The 17,379-nt window shown below is 33.0% G+C and overlaps 1 protein-coding gene across 7 annotated transcripts in view; it reads right to left on the bottom strand.

Annotated features, from left to right (window-relative positions):
- The window catches only part of DGKB (diacylglycerol kinase beta), a 416,933-nt gene that overhangs the window by 181,555 nt on the left and 217,999 nt on the right, over positions 1-17,379 (bottom strand). For all 7 annotated transcript variants that reach the window (XM_081080246.1, XM_081080244.1, XM_081080245.1 and 4 more), the window contains 3 exons: positions 16,012-16,152; positions 3,954-4,003; positions 694-768 (listed from right to left, as the gene is read on the bottom strand). In XM_081080246.1, coding sequence (XP_080936372.1) covers positions 694-768; positions 3,954-4,003; positions 16,012-16,152 — 266 coding nt within the window. The remainder of the gene's footprint in view (positions 1-693; positions 769-3,953; positions 4,004-16,011; positions 16,153-17,379) is intronic.

Here is a 17,379-nt window from a genome sequence, read left to right as displayed (position 1 = left end):
TTTAATATACATCTGTGTTATGTTGTATCTTTGGTATAAGTCTATTAAAAATAAGAAGTTTTTATGTTTTTATATGCATTGTTAGTTACTTCTTTAGTTGATTTGATTAAAATTTTCTTGCTCTATCTTTAATTAGCTGAAGAGCTTTGAACAATTTTGGAGTCTCAATTTTTTCATATGTAAAATGAATAAAATAGTAGTATCTACCTCAGAGAGCTGCGAGCATTAAATAACACATATACAAAAGATAGCACAATGAACTCTACACAGTAAACTATCATTCATCATATTCTTAATCACCTTCATCCTCTTTTAGAATGATAATTTTAGCAATTTCCATATAAGAAAATCATAGAGATCAAAAACATATACCAATTCTGACTTTTTTGATGGCATGGTGACAATGTGACAGTATCCATGAGCACCTTCTGTTAATTTACATGTATGTAGGACCATCACTCTAATTAATTTCCATGAGGAAGAAAAGCAAAAACCACTGCTAAGAGTTTCAGAACACCACATACACCGTTACTTGTTCAGAATCCACTTTGGCTGCTGATTAGAAAGAATAATTTAAAAGTTATCAAAAAGAAAAAAACATCAAATGACAGAAATAGATTAGAGTTCCAAAAAAGACAAAAGACAAAGGGGCCTACTAGAATTTAGCCAACAGTTAGTCATTCATATACCTACTGGGTTAAGTTCAGTGACATCCCACTCAAGGTACTCTGCAACGTGCATCATCTGACTGATAATATTTTCTAGCTCCTGGAGAAGAAAGAGGGACAGAGAGGAAGGGAAGGGAGAGAAAATGAATACAAAGTCTTAGTAAATACTCTAACTTTGACTTGCAATAATTATTTTATTCAAACTGGAGCTCAAAAATTAAATATATGTATAAATTAAATATAAATATCTTTTTAAAAGGTCTGCTAAACTATACATGAAGAGTCCAAAAATAAATTTACTTTTTACTTTGTCTAGAAATCTTCACCAGAAGAGGGCACACTAGACAAAGAAAGAGTTTTCCAGTAGAAGATTTTAAGGAAGAAAGTCTTTCTTTGGAAAGGAACAGCTGATAAAAGTAGGAGCAGGCATATTTTCACAAGATGTGATTTTTAAGTCATGGAGTATCCTGACCTTTTGGCTTGAAAGCAGGTGTGGAAGGGTGGAAGAAAATGTTTGAGGGCCACTGAGAGGTTTATTTTTATTTCTGATACACTGAGAACGTATATCCACTGTGGTAGCCATACATTAGGATAATAGGGAGTGTTCAGGGTCAAGATTGCAAGGCTAAGTACATGTAGAGTTTATTTTATGAGGGGATAGAATTTTAATTTGAATTTTCATATTACTCTGCTCAAATATCAACTCTTGAAGAGCTAGTAGTAAATACATATGGCTTGGCTAAATAAATTAAAACATTTTTTTCAAACCTTGTTATTTAATGCTTTAATGTTTCCCTCTCTCCAGAAAAAAATATACATTGTAAATACTAGTAATTTTAAACGTAGTAAAATATATAATTAAAAGTGGTGTTTAATACTATGATAATTGAAAATATAAGTATAAAATAATAAGGCTTCAAAATATATTAATCAAAGATTATTCTCCTCAAATCTCTGATCTAATAAATGTAGTTAACATTTATAGCATGAAAATAGATTACGGTAAAGTGCTTTTTGGGGGGAAGTCATGGATCCCTCAGAAAAACTATTATAATAAAAGCTACTTTCACACTCTTCAGAAAAGATCTAATCATGAAAATGTCATTTATGTAACAAATGTTGCTCCAGAAATAATAAAATATAAATATGTTTATTTATTACAGATAAGAAAAAAATTAAACACAAATCCCTTGAAATAATAGGTGTGTGTGTGTGTGTGTGTGTGTGTGTGTGTGTGTGTGTGTGTTACGAATCCTACACCTACTCCATTTTTGCTTACACCTTAATGGTTTGGAATCGTTAAAGTCCCTGGATTTAGAGACTTTATGATTTCAGGAGTGGAAACTAATCTTTGTGGATCATTATGAAGGCATGTAACATTAGATAAGTCTCTTAACCTCTCTAAAAGTCAGTTTCTTCATCAGTAAAAGTATTATTTTTAATATTCTAATCTTGCTTAGTTTGTAGAGTTGCTGCAAAGATTAAACATGCTATTATATAAAATTCATTCATCTTGTCTGGAATATTGCAAGTGATCACTAAACATTAACTAGTATTATTAGACATAGTGGTCATTTTTCAAAGTATCAATTTTCCTCTGTTTTGCCTCTAATATGTGAACTGCTACACCTTTCAATGTCTAAGACAAATAACATCAGAAGGTGCAATTTCAACTTCATATCGAAGGATTTATACTGGGCAGTAAGTTCTGTGGAAGAAAACATAGAAATTAAATCCAGAGCTTTAATTACAAAACAGACTAGCTTAATAAAAAACAAACATATTTATCCCCAATTTATTGTTTAATATTGTGAATATAGTCACAGATATTGCTAGTAATCTACTATATGTTAACAAAAAAATGGCAAAGACCAAAAAAAGCATTTGACTGAATTTTCAAATCAGCTGCCAACCCATGGCTAAAAGCCTAGTACTAAAGAAACATCCTTTTAATTTAATTAAAAAGAAACATTAAATAAAACGAATTTGCAGTAAAAATATAATTTGCATTAGTGTAGTCAGAAGTGCTACAATAAGCATATTGAAAGACCTACACGAAATTTAAACTCCTAGCTGTCAAATGCCACCAGAAAATGAGCAAATGTATCAGGCAGCTTAATATTCCTAAACAGAAAACTGAACACTACTAGGCACTTAAAAATAGTACCATTTGAAAAGATAGAGACTTAAACATAACAACTCCCATAATCAGATCATCAATTCAGACTAGTGTTCATTTTTCTGAGTGGGAATTATATATTTTATTGCTCTCTGGAGAAGTTAATGCATCATTATCCTCCTCAGTATTACAAAAATATGTCCCAACTCTATTGCTTTGCTTGTAAAAGTCTGTGGAGTTCTGCCATAGGGAGGGACATCAGGTGATGGAAAAACTCATTACCAGAAATAATGTTTATTTTAATCAATGTTAAATATATCAAAACTTTTGTTTTGACATACCTGTACACTTCAAAATTTCCATAATCTGACACTTGCTCTTTTATTAATATCCTTATATTTCCTTTATAGAACAGGCAATAATATGCAAAATGTTATTAGCAAGTATGAAATACATTATTGGATGGAGCCTGAGATAGATTTACAGGAGGCACTAATTTGTGCAGTAGAACTGAGTCTAACTACTCTTCTGAAAATTGTTAATGATTTGCATATATTAGGAATAAAATAAACCTTTAATTATTCCTTTCAGTTAAATCATACAGAGATGGTATTTTTCTTCTATTGCTTTTTCCAACTAAAACTATAGCATGAACAAGTTGCATTTAAAATTAGGTGAGAAATTTTAAAAAGGGAAGTTTGTCAAAGCAATTTGTAGATGTATTTAGCTATTTCAAAAGCATATATGATTAAAATACTTTTAAAAAGTGGAAAAATAATGAAATGATTAAGTTGATTATATTATTCCTTTAAATTCTACTTGCATTCTTGTTATTTTCTGTAGTGTCAAATCTCTTAATTTTATTTTTCTTTCTAGATCAGTGGCCTCAACCTTCTCATGTTTTATTCAGACAAGGTTGGAGTCCTTTTTATCTTTCAGTGTATAAAAAGTCACTTTTTTCATAGTAAAATTATTCAATACAACAACTGTAATCCTAAGTTTCTTCAGATCACACTCTTTTAAAAAGTCATCATAAAAATGCCGTGTGAGTGCATGAAAACTATATTAAGTGCATCTTCTGTGGTAATAGCTATAAATTTATTCATTGCATTTTTCAGAACAAACTACTTTGAAATTTTCTGTGAAAATCTGAAGAAAAAAATTACCGAGCTGTCCAGGAAGCCATTCCCATCCGTGTCATAGAGACGAAACATAACTAGAAATACAAGAGATGTTGAAAAAAAAAGATTATAGGTGAGTAAGATCAGTGTTATAATAAGGCATAGTCTTTACATTTTATTTTCTGTTGAAAACAAATACTAAACCCCTCCCTTACTCAAAGCACGTGATTAGTGAGATCATTCTCAAGCTAAATTGAAAATGAATTAATCAGTTAATAAAAATACTGGCTACCAGATAAAATGTCTATCAATTTTTGATACATATCTATGAAATACTAAAATGTACAGTTGCTTTTCAAATTCTTTATTACAAGAACAATAAATGGTAACTTAAAAATAATAGAAGAGAAGATAGACTGGATATTAAAGGGCAGAGTGAATAAGAAAAAACCAAGAGGTTTGGAAATCAATTATAATTTGGAATCCACCATCCACTATTGCATGAGCTTAGTCAAACACTGTTTTCTTCTCTGTAAAACGAGAATAATCACCCTATCATAAGATACACATTTGTTGTGAAAATTAAGTGAGGTGATACACACAAATGCATATCAAAAGCCATAGTTCACTATACAAATACAAGCCATTGTTTGATTGATCCCCAAGCAGTATGGGAAAGAAAAGGTTAGTGTCAAAGAAGGGAATTTTTTCTGATGGAGGATGACAAGATATATACTGCATAATTATCATGGTTATAATCGTGCATTTGTTTAAATCTAAGATGTAGTTTCATAGGGAAACCACTCTTTAATCAAGTAAAGAAAAGGAGTGGTGGCTTTGTGGCACTGAGCTCAGGAATGCAGGATGACAGAGGTCCAAGACAGGCCTGGGGATTCCCTTGTATAATTCCCACACCACCAGGAGTCTATTGCAGAGACTGCAGGTGTCGATTTGAGATAAACAGAGAAGAATGACACAGCTGTAAAAATAGAGGAGTGGAAGTGAGGGTTTGTATTGGGTTTGTATTAACTTCCTGGAGAATCTTGATGTCTAAGGTCTATAATATTATATAAAGACACTGATAACTAGGAGATACAACTATGCAATGAACTTGAACATCTATTTGTAACTAATTTTTATTTTTCTATTTAAAAAGTATTATTATATTTCACCAATTCTAAGATATGACTCTTTATAAGATACTGAATGTGTCTGCACATCACTAAAAGGAACGTATTGAAAATGCAGACATACTTTAAAGATGTTAAAATGTAAGGGGCAAATGCATACCTGTTGAATTAAGGGAACTAATAGGCTGGCTAATAGACATAAATGTCTTTATTTGCAACCCATGGTGATTGTTCTGTCTCACATACTCAATAAATGAGAGTAAAATCCGAAAAGGGAAAAAAAGAAAAAGAAAAACTATCACAACGTGGATACTAACCATTTCATATACTAGATTTTCTAGTATAGCAAAAGATGGTAAAAATACGTTTGTCAATGGCAAGGACTCACACACCACTCAGAGAACAGGTTAAGTACCAGGAAGAAGGCAAAAACTTAAGAAAGACTAGCTATATGTTAGAAGGAGGGACACTTGTAATTCTGTGAATCCTTATGAAAGCAAAAGACTGCTAAACCATTTCATGCCGCTCAGATGGGAACTTTATACCTATTGGTAAACCCTGCTAGAAACATGAGCTTGAAGACATACACACAAGTGGTCTGTGCATGTGAGTAACTCTCATTCATTTCTGGCAATATCTGAAGCTTCTTACTATGTTCTGAAAGGCACGTTTTACAAAGCACAGTCATAGATGAAACACCAGATACCTTTTGTTTACTAGCCTGACTTAAACGTAGACTTGCAACATGACCCAGGCTCTACCAATCAGAAGCACAAGTCCAGATGATCAGTCAGATGCTAGTGACCCAAGAAACAAGGACCTACACAGAATCCATTCTGGTGACAGCAGGCAGCAACAGCAGCAGTAGCAGTGACTGGAGGTACAGCACCCAGGGTCCTGGACATGTCAGGGGTGTTGGCATTGAGAGGGGCTCTGTGCTCAGAGAGGCAGCAATGGTGTTTTGTTTTGTTTTGTTTTGTTTCCCCAGTACAATTTATTCTTAATTTTGCATTGTTTCTGGAGAGTAGCCTCCAAATCTGGTTCTCTGCCTAATGATTCTGTGTGTTCCTTAATATCATTTAAGAAATAGTAATAACCTGCTTTATTAAAAATAATGAAACACTAACCTGATTCTCTGTTTCCCATGATATGATACACTAAACATTGGCTTTTAAAAATGAACGTATTATTGAAGCATTACACTTATGGAGAAGTTCAACATTCAACAAATTATCAAAGTGAACACACCAATGAAACTAATTATCCAAGTCAAGGAATACAAGATTGCTAATACAAATGTTCTCCCATCGTTATTTCCTCTCCCTTTTCCAAAGTTAAGCACTCTCCTGACTTCTATATGCACTCTTTTGATTTTAACATCATTTATTGGATATTATGTTTCTGATCTTCATCTGTACTAGTGTAACATTCACTCACCTATTTTCTGCATATTATTCTAAGGTATAAAAACATCACAATGTAGTCATTCTAAACTTGAGCAATATTTAGGTTGTCTCCAATTTGCTATTTCTATAAAGTTTGTTGTAAATGGAGTTTATGCTCGGATGAACATTTGCCAGTTGGTTATCAATGAGTAAAAGGAAAGTCTGGGTCAAAGAATTTGCAAATGTTTACCTTTAGTAATATTGCCAAACATTTCAAAGTCGTTTTACCAACTAGATTCTCAGTAGCAGCCTATTAGAGTTTGACTTACTCCACATCCTCACCAACATTGAGTAATGCCCAACGAATTTAAGCTAATTTGTTGAAGGTGTAGTGGTATGTCATTAAGGTTTTAATTGTGGTATGTCACTAAGGTTTTAATTTTAATTTCCCTGATTACTAGTGAGATTGAGCTAATTTCCATATGTTCATTGTCCAGATAGGCTTGCATGTTCCCAGGATATTCCAGACTCCCACTGTTCTAGTTCTAGCCTGTCTCACTGCAGTTGCATGAGAGACCTATAGTCAGAACTGCCCAATTAAGCTTTTTCCAGACATAAAAACAAGAGATAATGAATTGAATTCATTAAAATGTCTTAAACCACTAAGCTTTAGGGGTGATTCGTTACAATAGGAAAAGGAATAGTATGGATACCCAATTACTGGAAAGATAATCTTCACTGTTCTGCAGTGCCAAATTTGTCACAATCAAGTATCCATATAGGTCAGGGTCAGTCTCTGGATTCTCCATTCTGTTCCATTGATTTGTCTATTATTGCATCAATACCACACTGTCTTAATTACTACAGCTTTTTAAAACATATATCTTGATATGCAATGAAACATACCCTCTAACTTTGTTCAACTTCAACTTTGTTTTAGAAATCGACATGCCAATTTTTAAATTTATACAGAAATAAAAAAGACTAAGACTTCCCAAAACAACCTCAAAAAGGGAAAACAAATTTGGAAGGCTTACATTACCTGACTTCTCAAGAGTTGCTAAAAGTCAAAGGTAATCAAGAAAGTGAAGTTCTGGCTTAAGGACAGACAAACATAACAACAGGAGAGAATAGAGTCCAGATAGAGATACACAGACACATGGTGAACAAGAATGCCAAAATAATTCAATGAGATAAGGGAAATCCTTTTTAAAAAATGGCAATGGAGCTAGATGTATATTCATATAGAAAAAATAACTTGACTCTTACTTCATGCTAAACATAAATATTATGTCAAAATGATTTTGAACTTTAGAACAAGCTATGACTTAAAAAAAAATAAACGCTTTAACATTAAAACTAATCTATAAAGCTTCTAGAAGAAAATATAGAAAAACAGCTTCACAACATTAAGGCAATCCAACATGAATCATCAATGACAAAATAATAATTTAAAAAAATTAAATGTCATCAAAATTAGAAGTTTTGCTCACCAAAAAAAAAAAAAAAAAAATAGAAGAAAAATAAAAAAGAAAGAAAGAAAATAATATAAGCCTGCCACACACTTGAAAAATTTTCAGAATACACATCAGACACAGAACCAGAATATATGAACAAATCCTAAAGCTCAGTAATAAAATGACAAACAACCCAATAAACAAAGAGGCAAAGAAAGCAAATATTACAAAAAGGAAAATATATTAATGGCCAATCATAAAGAAGTGCTGAAAAAAAAAAGAAAAATAAGTGCTGAACATCATGAATCATAAAGAAAATGAAAATTTAAACCACAATTAGAGACCATCACATACCTATTAGGAAGACCCTGGAATTCAAATGTTTTTTTTCCCCCAAGACCAATCTTTCAAAACTATTCAGCTGCTCAGCCTCTCTCAGTTGTAATTGTAAGAATTTACAATTTAAAAACAGTGTCAAAAGCCAGCCCTTGCCCTCAGCAATTTGACCCACAAATCCAACTTGTCTTAATAATTCCCTGAAGATTTCAGATTTTATATATATATATACATATATGTGTGTATATATATATATATATATATATATATATATATATATATATATATTCTTGTGTCCAATATATATACATATATATGTATATAGAGATGTGTGTGTGTGTGTGTGTGTGTATGTGTATATATAATTTCAGATTATGTGTATATTCTTGTGTCTAAATTTTCTAGATGTTTCCAGTAAAGAAAGCTGGTCTGAAAACAATTAGTTCACTATTGCCTGAAGGAAAACCCCAAATAGGTTTCACATAATTATTTTCTAAACACATTAATAGGAGTTAATGGCTGTCTATGAATTCTTACTAATTTATCAAGGAAGAAAATTGGAGAACTTTAATAATAATAATAGCAATAATAAAAATAGCAAACATATATTGAGCCCTATGTATCATTTACTCTAAGGCTCCCCAGTCTAAATCAAGAATAAAAGTTTTATTTGTTGCTGGATAAGAGAGAGAAATTCTAGGATTTAAATTTTTAGAGATAAGTAGCTTTCCTAATTTAAAATTGTAGTGGGGTCATGTAAAATATGAAGTATTGAACACACATACTTATCTTGGCTTTCCATTGAAGTGCCACAATAGTAACAGTCAGGGATGACATAAGCATTAATCCACAAGCACAAAGAAAATGTTAGGAGAAAAGAATAACCAAATTTTAGAAGCTCAAATATACACGGTGACTAACAGAAATTGAGAAATATAAACTTAAGCTGGTAGTGAAAGGAGGCAAAGATGTGTACAGAAAGGCTGATGAGTTTGAAAACTCATCATGAAAAAAAATTAGACCTTCAAATACTAGCCCTCATACCTTGCACCTGAGAGTATGCCAGCTCTCCACCCAAGTAGAAGATTGGACCTTTGAGCTCTAAATCAGTCCAACCACAGGAATTCTGAACTAAAGGTACTTAGGAATTCTGACAGTAGGGTTTACTATACCAAGGACAGAGTAATTATGTGAGTCTATACATTGAATATGAAGAGTATAAGTCCCCTTCATCATCTCTAATGAATCTTGACACCAGGCAAGACTGGGAGAAATAGCAGCCCTACATAGTACATAGAAGCAAACATAGAGAGGCAGCCAAAATGTGAAAACAAAGAGATACTTCCCAAATGAAAGAACAGGCAAAAACTCCAGAAAAAGAACTAAACAAAATGAAAGAAAGCAAGCTACCAGAGACAGTTCAAAACAATGGTTATAAGGATGCTCAAGGAACTGAGGGAGAACTTTAACAAAGACATAGCAAGCATAAAAAATGACACAGAAACTGTGAAAAAGAACCAGTCAGAAGAAAAGAATCCAGAAACTGAAATGAAGAATTCATTAGGAGGAATCACCAGCAGACTAGATTAAGCAAAGGATTGAAAAAGTGATTTAGAAAAAAGTGATTTAGGAAGGTAGTAAAAAACACCCAATCGGAACAGCAAGGTAAAAAAAAAAAAAAAAAGAAAAGAAAAGAAACAAAAAAAAATTAGGATAGTTTAAGAGATCTCAGGGACAACATCAAGCATAAAAACATTTGCATCATTGGGGTACCAGAAGAAGAGAGAAAGCAAGGGGTTGAGAATCTATTTGAAGAAATAGTGACTGAAACCTTTCCTAACTTGGTGAAGGAAATAGACATACAAACCCAGTAGTGAAGAGACTCCCAGAAAGATGAAACAAAACAGGCCCACCCCAAGACACATTATAATTAAAACAGTAAAGCTTAAAGGCTAAGAGAGAATCCTAAAAACAGAAAGAGGAAAACAGTTAGTGCCACAAAATGGAGCTCCTATAAGGCTGTCAGCTGCTTTCTCAACAGAAACTTTTCAGGCCAGAAGGGATTGGCCCAAATATTCAAAGTGATTAAAAAAAAAAAAAAAAAAAAAACCAAGGACTAAAACAGAGTACTCTACTCAGCAAAGCTATGATTTAAAATCGAAAGACAGATAGTTTCCCAGACAAGAAAAAGCTAAAGGAGTTCATCACCACAAAACCAGTATTAACAAGGAATGTTAAAGGGACTTCTTTAAGATGGGAAAAGAAAAAAAGAAAAAAAAGATCAAACTGTGAATAATAAAATGACAATAACTACATATCTATCAACAATTGCTCTCAATGAAAGTGGATTAACTGCTTCAATCAAAACCTAGGGTGAATGACTGAATAAGAAAACAAAACTGTTACATATGCTGCCACAAGATACTCTGATTGAAAGACATACAGACTGAAAGTAAAGGGATGGAAAAAGTTATTTAATGGAAGAAAACAACAACAAAAACAACTAAAGGGCTGGGGTAGCATACTTATATCAGACAAAATAGACTTTAAAACAAAAGCGGTAACAAAAGACAAAGAGGGGATCCAGTAATCCCACTTCCTGGTATTTACCCGAAGAAACCCAAAACACTTCAAGGGGACATATGCACCCATATGTTGATTGCAGCATTGTTTACAATGGCCAAGATGTGGAGGCAGCCTGGATGTTTATCAATGGGTGAATGGATAAAGTGGTATATAAATATACAATGGAATATTGCTCGGTCATGGAAGGGAATGGGTTCTTGCCATCTGCAGCAGCATGGATTGACTTGTTGCATATTGTATTGAGTAGAGTATGTCAGACAGAGAAAGAAAGATGTAATGTGATTTCACTTATGTGTGGAATCTGAAGAACTAAATAAACAAACAAAACAAACTAATAGATACAGAGAACATTTTGATGGCTGCAAGATGGGAGGGGTATTGCGGGGGTGGGTGAAAAAGGGGAAGGGATTAGGAAGTAAATATTGGTTGTTACAAAGTAGTCATGGGGATATAAGGTATAGAATAAGGAATATAGTCAATAATATCATAATAACTATGTATGGTGTTAGATGTATGTATACAAATGTCAAACCATATGTTGTACACCTGACATTAATATAAAACAGTATTTATTGTCAACTTTAATTGAATAATTTAAATGAGGAGGGAAAGTGAAGGGCAGTAAGTGGCCCAAATTTCCAGGTATAAAACAAGTAAGTCATTGGAATGTAATGTATAAGAAGTCAATGTAATGTGATAGAATGGCACAGTATCAGATGGTTGCTGGACTTACCATGGTGACCAATTCTTTAGGTATGTAAATGTTGAGTAACTACTGTGTACACCTGAAACTAATATAACATATGCTAACTATATTTTTAATAAAAATCTTTTAAAAATGCAAAAAAAACTGTATCTGAATAATATTGATAAAATTAACACCTATCTTCAAATGTTATAATAAGACTATTTTTTCTTAAACTTTAAAAGTAAAGTTAGGCCCCACGGTCAAGTTACTATTAAGCAAATAGATTTTATTTTTTAAACCAACATAATAATGATATAAATATTTAGGTGCAAAAATAATTTAAGCCCAAAATTAAAATCATTCTGTCAACAGGATAGCTTCCAAAGGTGGGCACCTGTTACAAAGTTACAAGCTAGCTTAACCCACATTTTTCCTATTTTTATGCTCATGCAATTACACTTTATATAGAAACAATTATGTGCCCACACATGAATATGGTTAAAAGATCACAGCAAAGGCATATTATGCAATATAAAGGTAATTCTTTTTTCTCTTCCAAGATTTGCAAGTTTTTTGTTTTTATATTTTCTCCTTGAACATCTTATTACATATACCCTTGGTGTTTTCATATCTTGCATAATATGTTATTGATATAAAAACATAAATATTGAATTTGTTATTGAACATCAGAAAATGTATATTTTAAAAGGCATTTAAGCTGGAATTTCTTTAATTCACAATATTATTTTTTTTACCATTTTATATATTTCAATACCTACTTAATAAATATTCAGGGCAGAGGTGGAAATATTAGCTGCTTGGAGTTTGTAACACCTAACATAATACAGTATTATTTTCTCCTTTTTTCACAAGAGAAACAATAAAAAACAATGAGAGGATGTTTTCCAAATAAAAAGAGCACTTATACAGCAAGTCAGAAATTGTGAGTTTTAGTCACAAATAGATATACTGATAGTATAATTAATAACCAGTCTTTCTGGGCTTAAGCTTTTTAATTGACACTATAGTGAGGTTGACTACATGATCTTTAGGGTCTCTTCACATTAAATTTCAGTGATTCTGAGATTAATACTGTACATAGCAGTAAGTAACATACAGGTTAGTCTTCATTATCTGCACATCAATGATCTATTGTCTGGTTATTTTCCTACTAATTTCTCTTTAGTGATATGTTTTCAGTGAGTTGAATGTAAGCTAACTTAAATATTATTCTAGTTAAGTCATTAATAATTCATAAACACTAATCCAAATGTGAATATCATGCTTTTTAAAGTCACAGTATAAATGAAATTATTGGGTTAATGCAAAAGTAATTGCGGTTTTTGCAATTACTTTTAATCTCTTCAACTGCAATTAGTTTTCCACCAATCTAATAGTATTATTTCATGCTTTAAATAATTCAATTACTGTCCTCAAGTACCCATTACCTTCAGTACAATTCCATTTAACTATCATTTATTGAGCATCTATCTGTGGAAACAGCCATACAAACACACACACTCACACTCACACAAGTGGTAGGTGCCCATGCAAGGGTACGAGGAGGCAGAGCAAAATCAATCTGATTTGGACATGGCAAGAAGATCCATGATATGAGCTAGGCCTCAAGTGTACCTTTAATATACATTGGGATGAACACCCCCAGCAAATGCATATTATAAGCAAAGGCACGAAGTTGAGAAAGTTCGGGGTTTGTCAGATGATTGAAAGTAGATCCATGTGACTGGGACATTGTTTGTGTACATGTCAAGCCGAATGCAAGACTGGCAAGGTACGTTGGGGTCAAACTGTGAAGAAACATCGCATCTAGAATAACTTTTAACTAGAAGCTGATGACCAGAGACATACTGAAGCCCAGCTGGGGTTGATCCATAGACTTATATTTTTATTTCAGTAAATCTCTACCACTTCAGTATATAAGCAAATCAATTGAGTGCCTGAAATGAAGTGTGAAAGAATGATTGGCATCATGGACTATAGTGTCAGTCTATATTTGAAGGGAGAGGAGGCCTATGAGCAGCAGGCAAATTCAGGAAGAAGTGAAGTGGTTAAGGGACAGGATTCTTAACTTTTATTTCACTTCACAAACACATAAACTAACAAATACGAAGGAATTTACGTGAGCAAATATTGGTTCATTCAACCCTGATAGCCATCATATGACATAGACATTGGAATGATCCCAATTTTACAAATGGGAAAACAGACGTGTGAAGAGGATTTTTTTTGTTTGTTTGTTTTAAATATGCCCATGTCACTCAGATAGGAGGTGTCAATTAGGGAAATCAAAATCCAAATTCAGTATTCACATACAAAGTTAATTATCCTAGGGTTATGGACATATCGATTTCTGTATTAATTATAATTATTTTTCTTCTTTTCGTTCCTCTAGCTTATATTGTGTTTAATAAGTCATAATTGCTTTGGAAATAAGTATATATTAAATTAACAAGTATATATTAAATAAAATTTCTTTAAAGTCTTATTCAAAAAAAGTTTAAATCTATAACTATGAAAGAATACATGAATGTTAGGAATTCGTAAATATGCAATTGTAGAAGGGGAAAATCTATAGTACTGTATATTGCCCAAGAAGTGGGTGAGGAGAATGAATTCTGACTTAATTGATGTCAGAAAAGGCCAGGCATTGGCATTTAAAAACAAATAAACAAACAAACAAATACAAGTTCCAGATTACTAAGGGCCAGCTTAAGGTCCTTCAAATTAGAGGACAGTTGAGAAGAGAACTAGAGCATACTTGGAATATAGGTATATTTCAATGTGCTTCTGAAATTGAACGGCATTTACTTTGAAGAGTCTGGGGAAAATCACAGTAATAATACCATGCCATTACAAGTCTGCCTATGAGAAGAGTCTGAAGAAATAGTTAAGGAAAAAAAAGGACAATACACATGAATCTGGTGTAAGCTTGAAAGAGAGATGGAAAATTCAAAAAAGAACAGAGCGAAGCGAGTTGATAACACCTAAGAGAGCAAAGTGGAAGGTCACGTTTGACTCATTCATCAAGTGGTTGTGAAGATTTGTGTGTCAACCTTCTGCCTGCAATTGTGGACGAAAACTGTTAATACATAGGCTCAAATTGAGAACCTAAAAGCAGGTCTCTTAGGAATTCTAACTTAAAAACAAAATCCTTCCAGTTGGCCTACAAAAAGAATTAAACTGCAACACAAAGACCATATCGGGGAGGGGTGACAGTGCCTTTATTCAGTCTCAGACCTGGAAAAAAATATTTGCCTTTATATTTTTAAAATCATCACAAATATAGTCCTGATAACACCTGAGCAAACTTTCTCTCTGGCTGTCACTTCAATAGAAATTCACTGAACATTAATATTTATTTTGGAATGAGAGACTTCTGTAGGTTCTTAGGAATACAAATAAATCTTGAAATGCAAATATTCAACATTTAGGAATAATAAATATTTATTTAAAGAATAATGTTAATATAGCCTACTCAAAAGCAGGTGTGATTCAAGCATATTATAGTAACTTTTTTATTAGTAAGATAAATATTATCAACAAGTTACTATTAAATTTAAATAAACATACTTCCTAATCATAATTCTGAAATGTCACAATGTTCTATATTTGCTTTAGAAATGCCAAATTTAGGATTCATTATCTCCACTATCATTTCAGTAGCAAGAATTTTCAATTCATTTTAATAATATCCAGTGTAATTAAGTTAATCAGATTATGGAACACACCACCAGCTCTGTATTTAGCAAGAGCTTTGGAGACAGAATAGATTACTAAACAAATGATCAGACTTAGAGTAAATGTTTGAAAAAGTATTTTCCTTGCATTGCAATGAGTACAGTCTGCCACCAGAGAGAGCCCAGTCACTATATTTTCTTAAAGAGAGCACCGGATATCCTTGCAACTAGACAGAAACTGTCTATCTGAAATACTTGCTGTATTGCAGAAGAAACAAACAGAGCTATTGTTTAATTATTGAAACTATCCAAGACATCTTCTATAAATGAGACTTTCATGGTTAGTACTTGAGAAATCATTTGTTCCAGGCAAAGAAAGTGTTAGGGCTGAAGGTTTCAAGAAAGATTTCCAAGGGAGGTAGGCTCAAGCTGCATGTGGACAGTGAAGCCTCTTGCTGCCTAAAGGGAAGATCTCCTCATATACTAGAAATGAATGTTGTTGTTTTTTCTTTCTTTCTTTTTTTTAAACAATGCAAAGGATACTTTCCAATATCATCTTGTTACTAAACTGACCAACATTTAAAAAAAATAGTCCTTTGACAGAGAAATATGCTCAAGAAATACTTGGTTATACATGCAACTTGACAAAGAACCTGTAAATGATAGATTCTTGATATCCTTTAATTGTCTGGTTCTCAATTGGATGAATTTTTTTTTTAATTATTAATCAAGGTCACTTTATTTAACAAAAATCTAGACAACCATAGTAGATGTCATTTTAAGTTTCAATGGTAATAAGTAAACTAAATGAAGAACTACATACATTCGAGTTTATCCTCAGGTCTTCCTCTTTCAAGGAGAGACAGGTAACAGACAATGTCCTTCAGATGGATGACTTCGGGGGAACACGTATTTGAAGGCGAAGTACGGGGAGGGGTGATGGCACCTTTATTCATTCTCAGACCTGGAAAAGAAATGTTGTTTTTACATTCTTCAAAATATCCACAGCTCTCTCTCACACACACACACACACAAAAACAAAGAAATAGAGAATTTAAAGCATAGATCACGTAGAGAGCTATATATTTCCAGGCATAGGATAACGAAACTCTCTGAAACTCCACTGTAGCAGTCAGACATATCCTATGACTGCTGTAAACCATGGAGAATTTGGGGGGATTTGGGGACACTGAGAATACTCTGGTCACCCACTGGAAGACAGTAATGTCTGGATGCTATTGTCTAGGGTGAGATGTAGACAGATTTGAATGAATCAGGAAACATTTTCAATTCTAGCTTTTTCTGTTTTAAGCAGTGACAGCTATACAGCTGGGAAGATACATAAAATTGGCCTCATTATGAAGGAGAAGGTGAGGGGATTAGAAAGCACAATTGCTAACCCCAAGATGGCTACATGGATACGAAAGACATTTGCGGGAATATAATGGATAATGTTGTAAAGATTTTGTAGAGTATCCAATGGAAACTTGTCTTATTAGGGAGACCACTTCAGGGACAGTGTAGATGTCTGACCACTGTGCTGAACATCTGAACCTGAAGCTGAATAGTATTGAATGTCAATTATATATATATGTGTGTGTGTGTGTGTGTATGTGTATGTATGTATATATATATTTCCCCCCACAGGATGTGGAATACAGCATAAGGAATAGAGTCAGTTGGAACTGTAACGGCTATATACGATGTCAGAGGGGTAGTACATTGGGGGCGGGGGGGGTATCACTTTGTGAGGGGTATAAATGTCTATTACATTGTTCTGTACTCCTGAAACTAATAATAATAAAAAAAGCTAAAGAAGAAATGTAAGTCTGTCACAATATGATTTATAGGCTGATAATCAGGAATCATTCATTCATAGAAACACGTATTTGTGTCAAACATTTGCCAGCACCATGAACAAGACATCCTTTTGGCCATCAAAGGATTTGCCCATGAGTAAGAGAGAGAAAGAACATAAACAAAAATCTGGATAAACATGACAGACATTTAATTAGAGAGGTAAGAAGGCACGACTGTAGTTTGGTTTGAGTATGGTTCATATTAATTTCTGAAACCCATTCACAGTGGCTAAGACAAGGCTAGAGAACTTTAAGGCCTGTTCCCAACAGCTGATGCTTGCAGATTATCTGGCCAATGATAATCAAACTGAAACTTATTCCCATTAAACGTT

This window comes from Rhinolophus hipposideros (genome assembly GCF_964194185.1).
Source record: "Rhinolophus hipposideros genome assembly, chromosome: 18".
In the NCBI taxonomy this organism is placed as follows: Eukaryota; Metazoa; Chordata; class Mammalia; order Chiroptera; family Rhinolophidae; genus Rhinolophus; species Rhinolophus hipposideros.
Note: the sequence above shows the minus strand (reverse complement) of the source record. Positions and strands in the feature narration are given on the sequence as shown.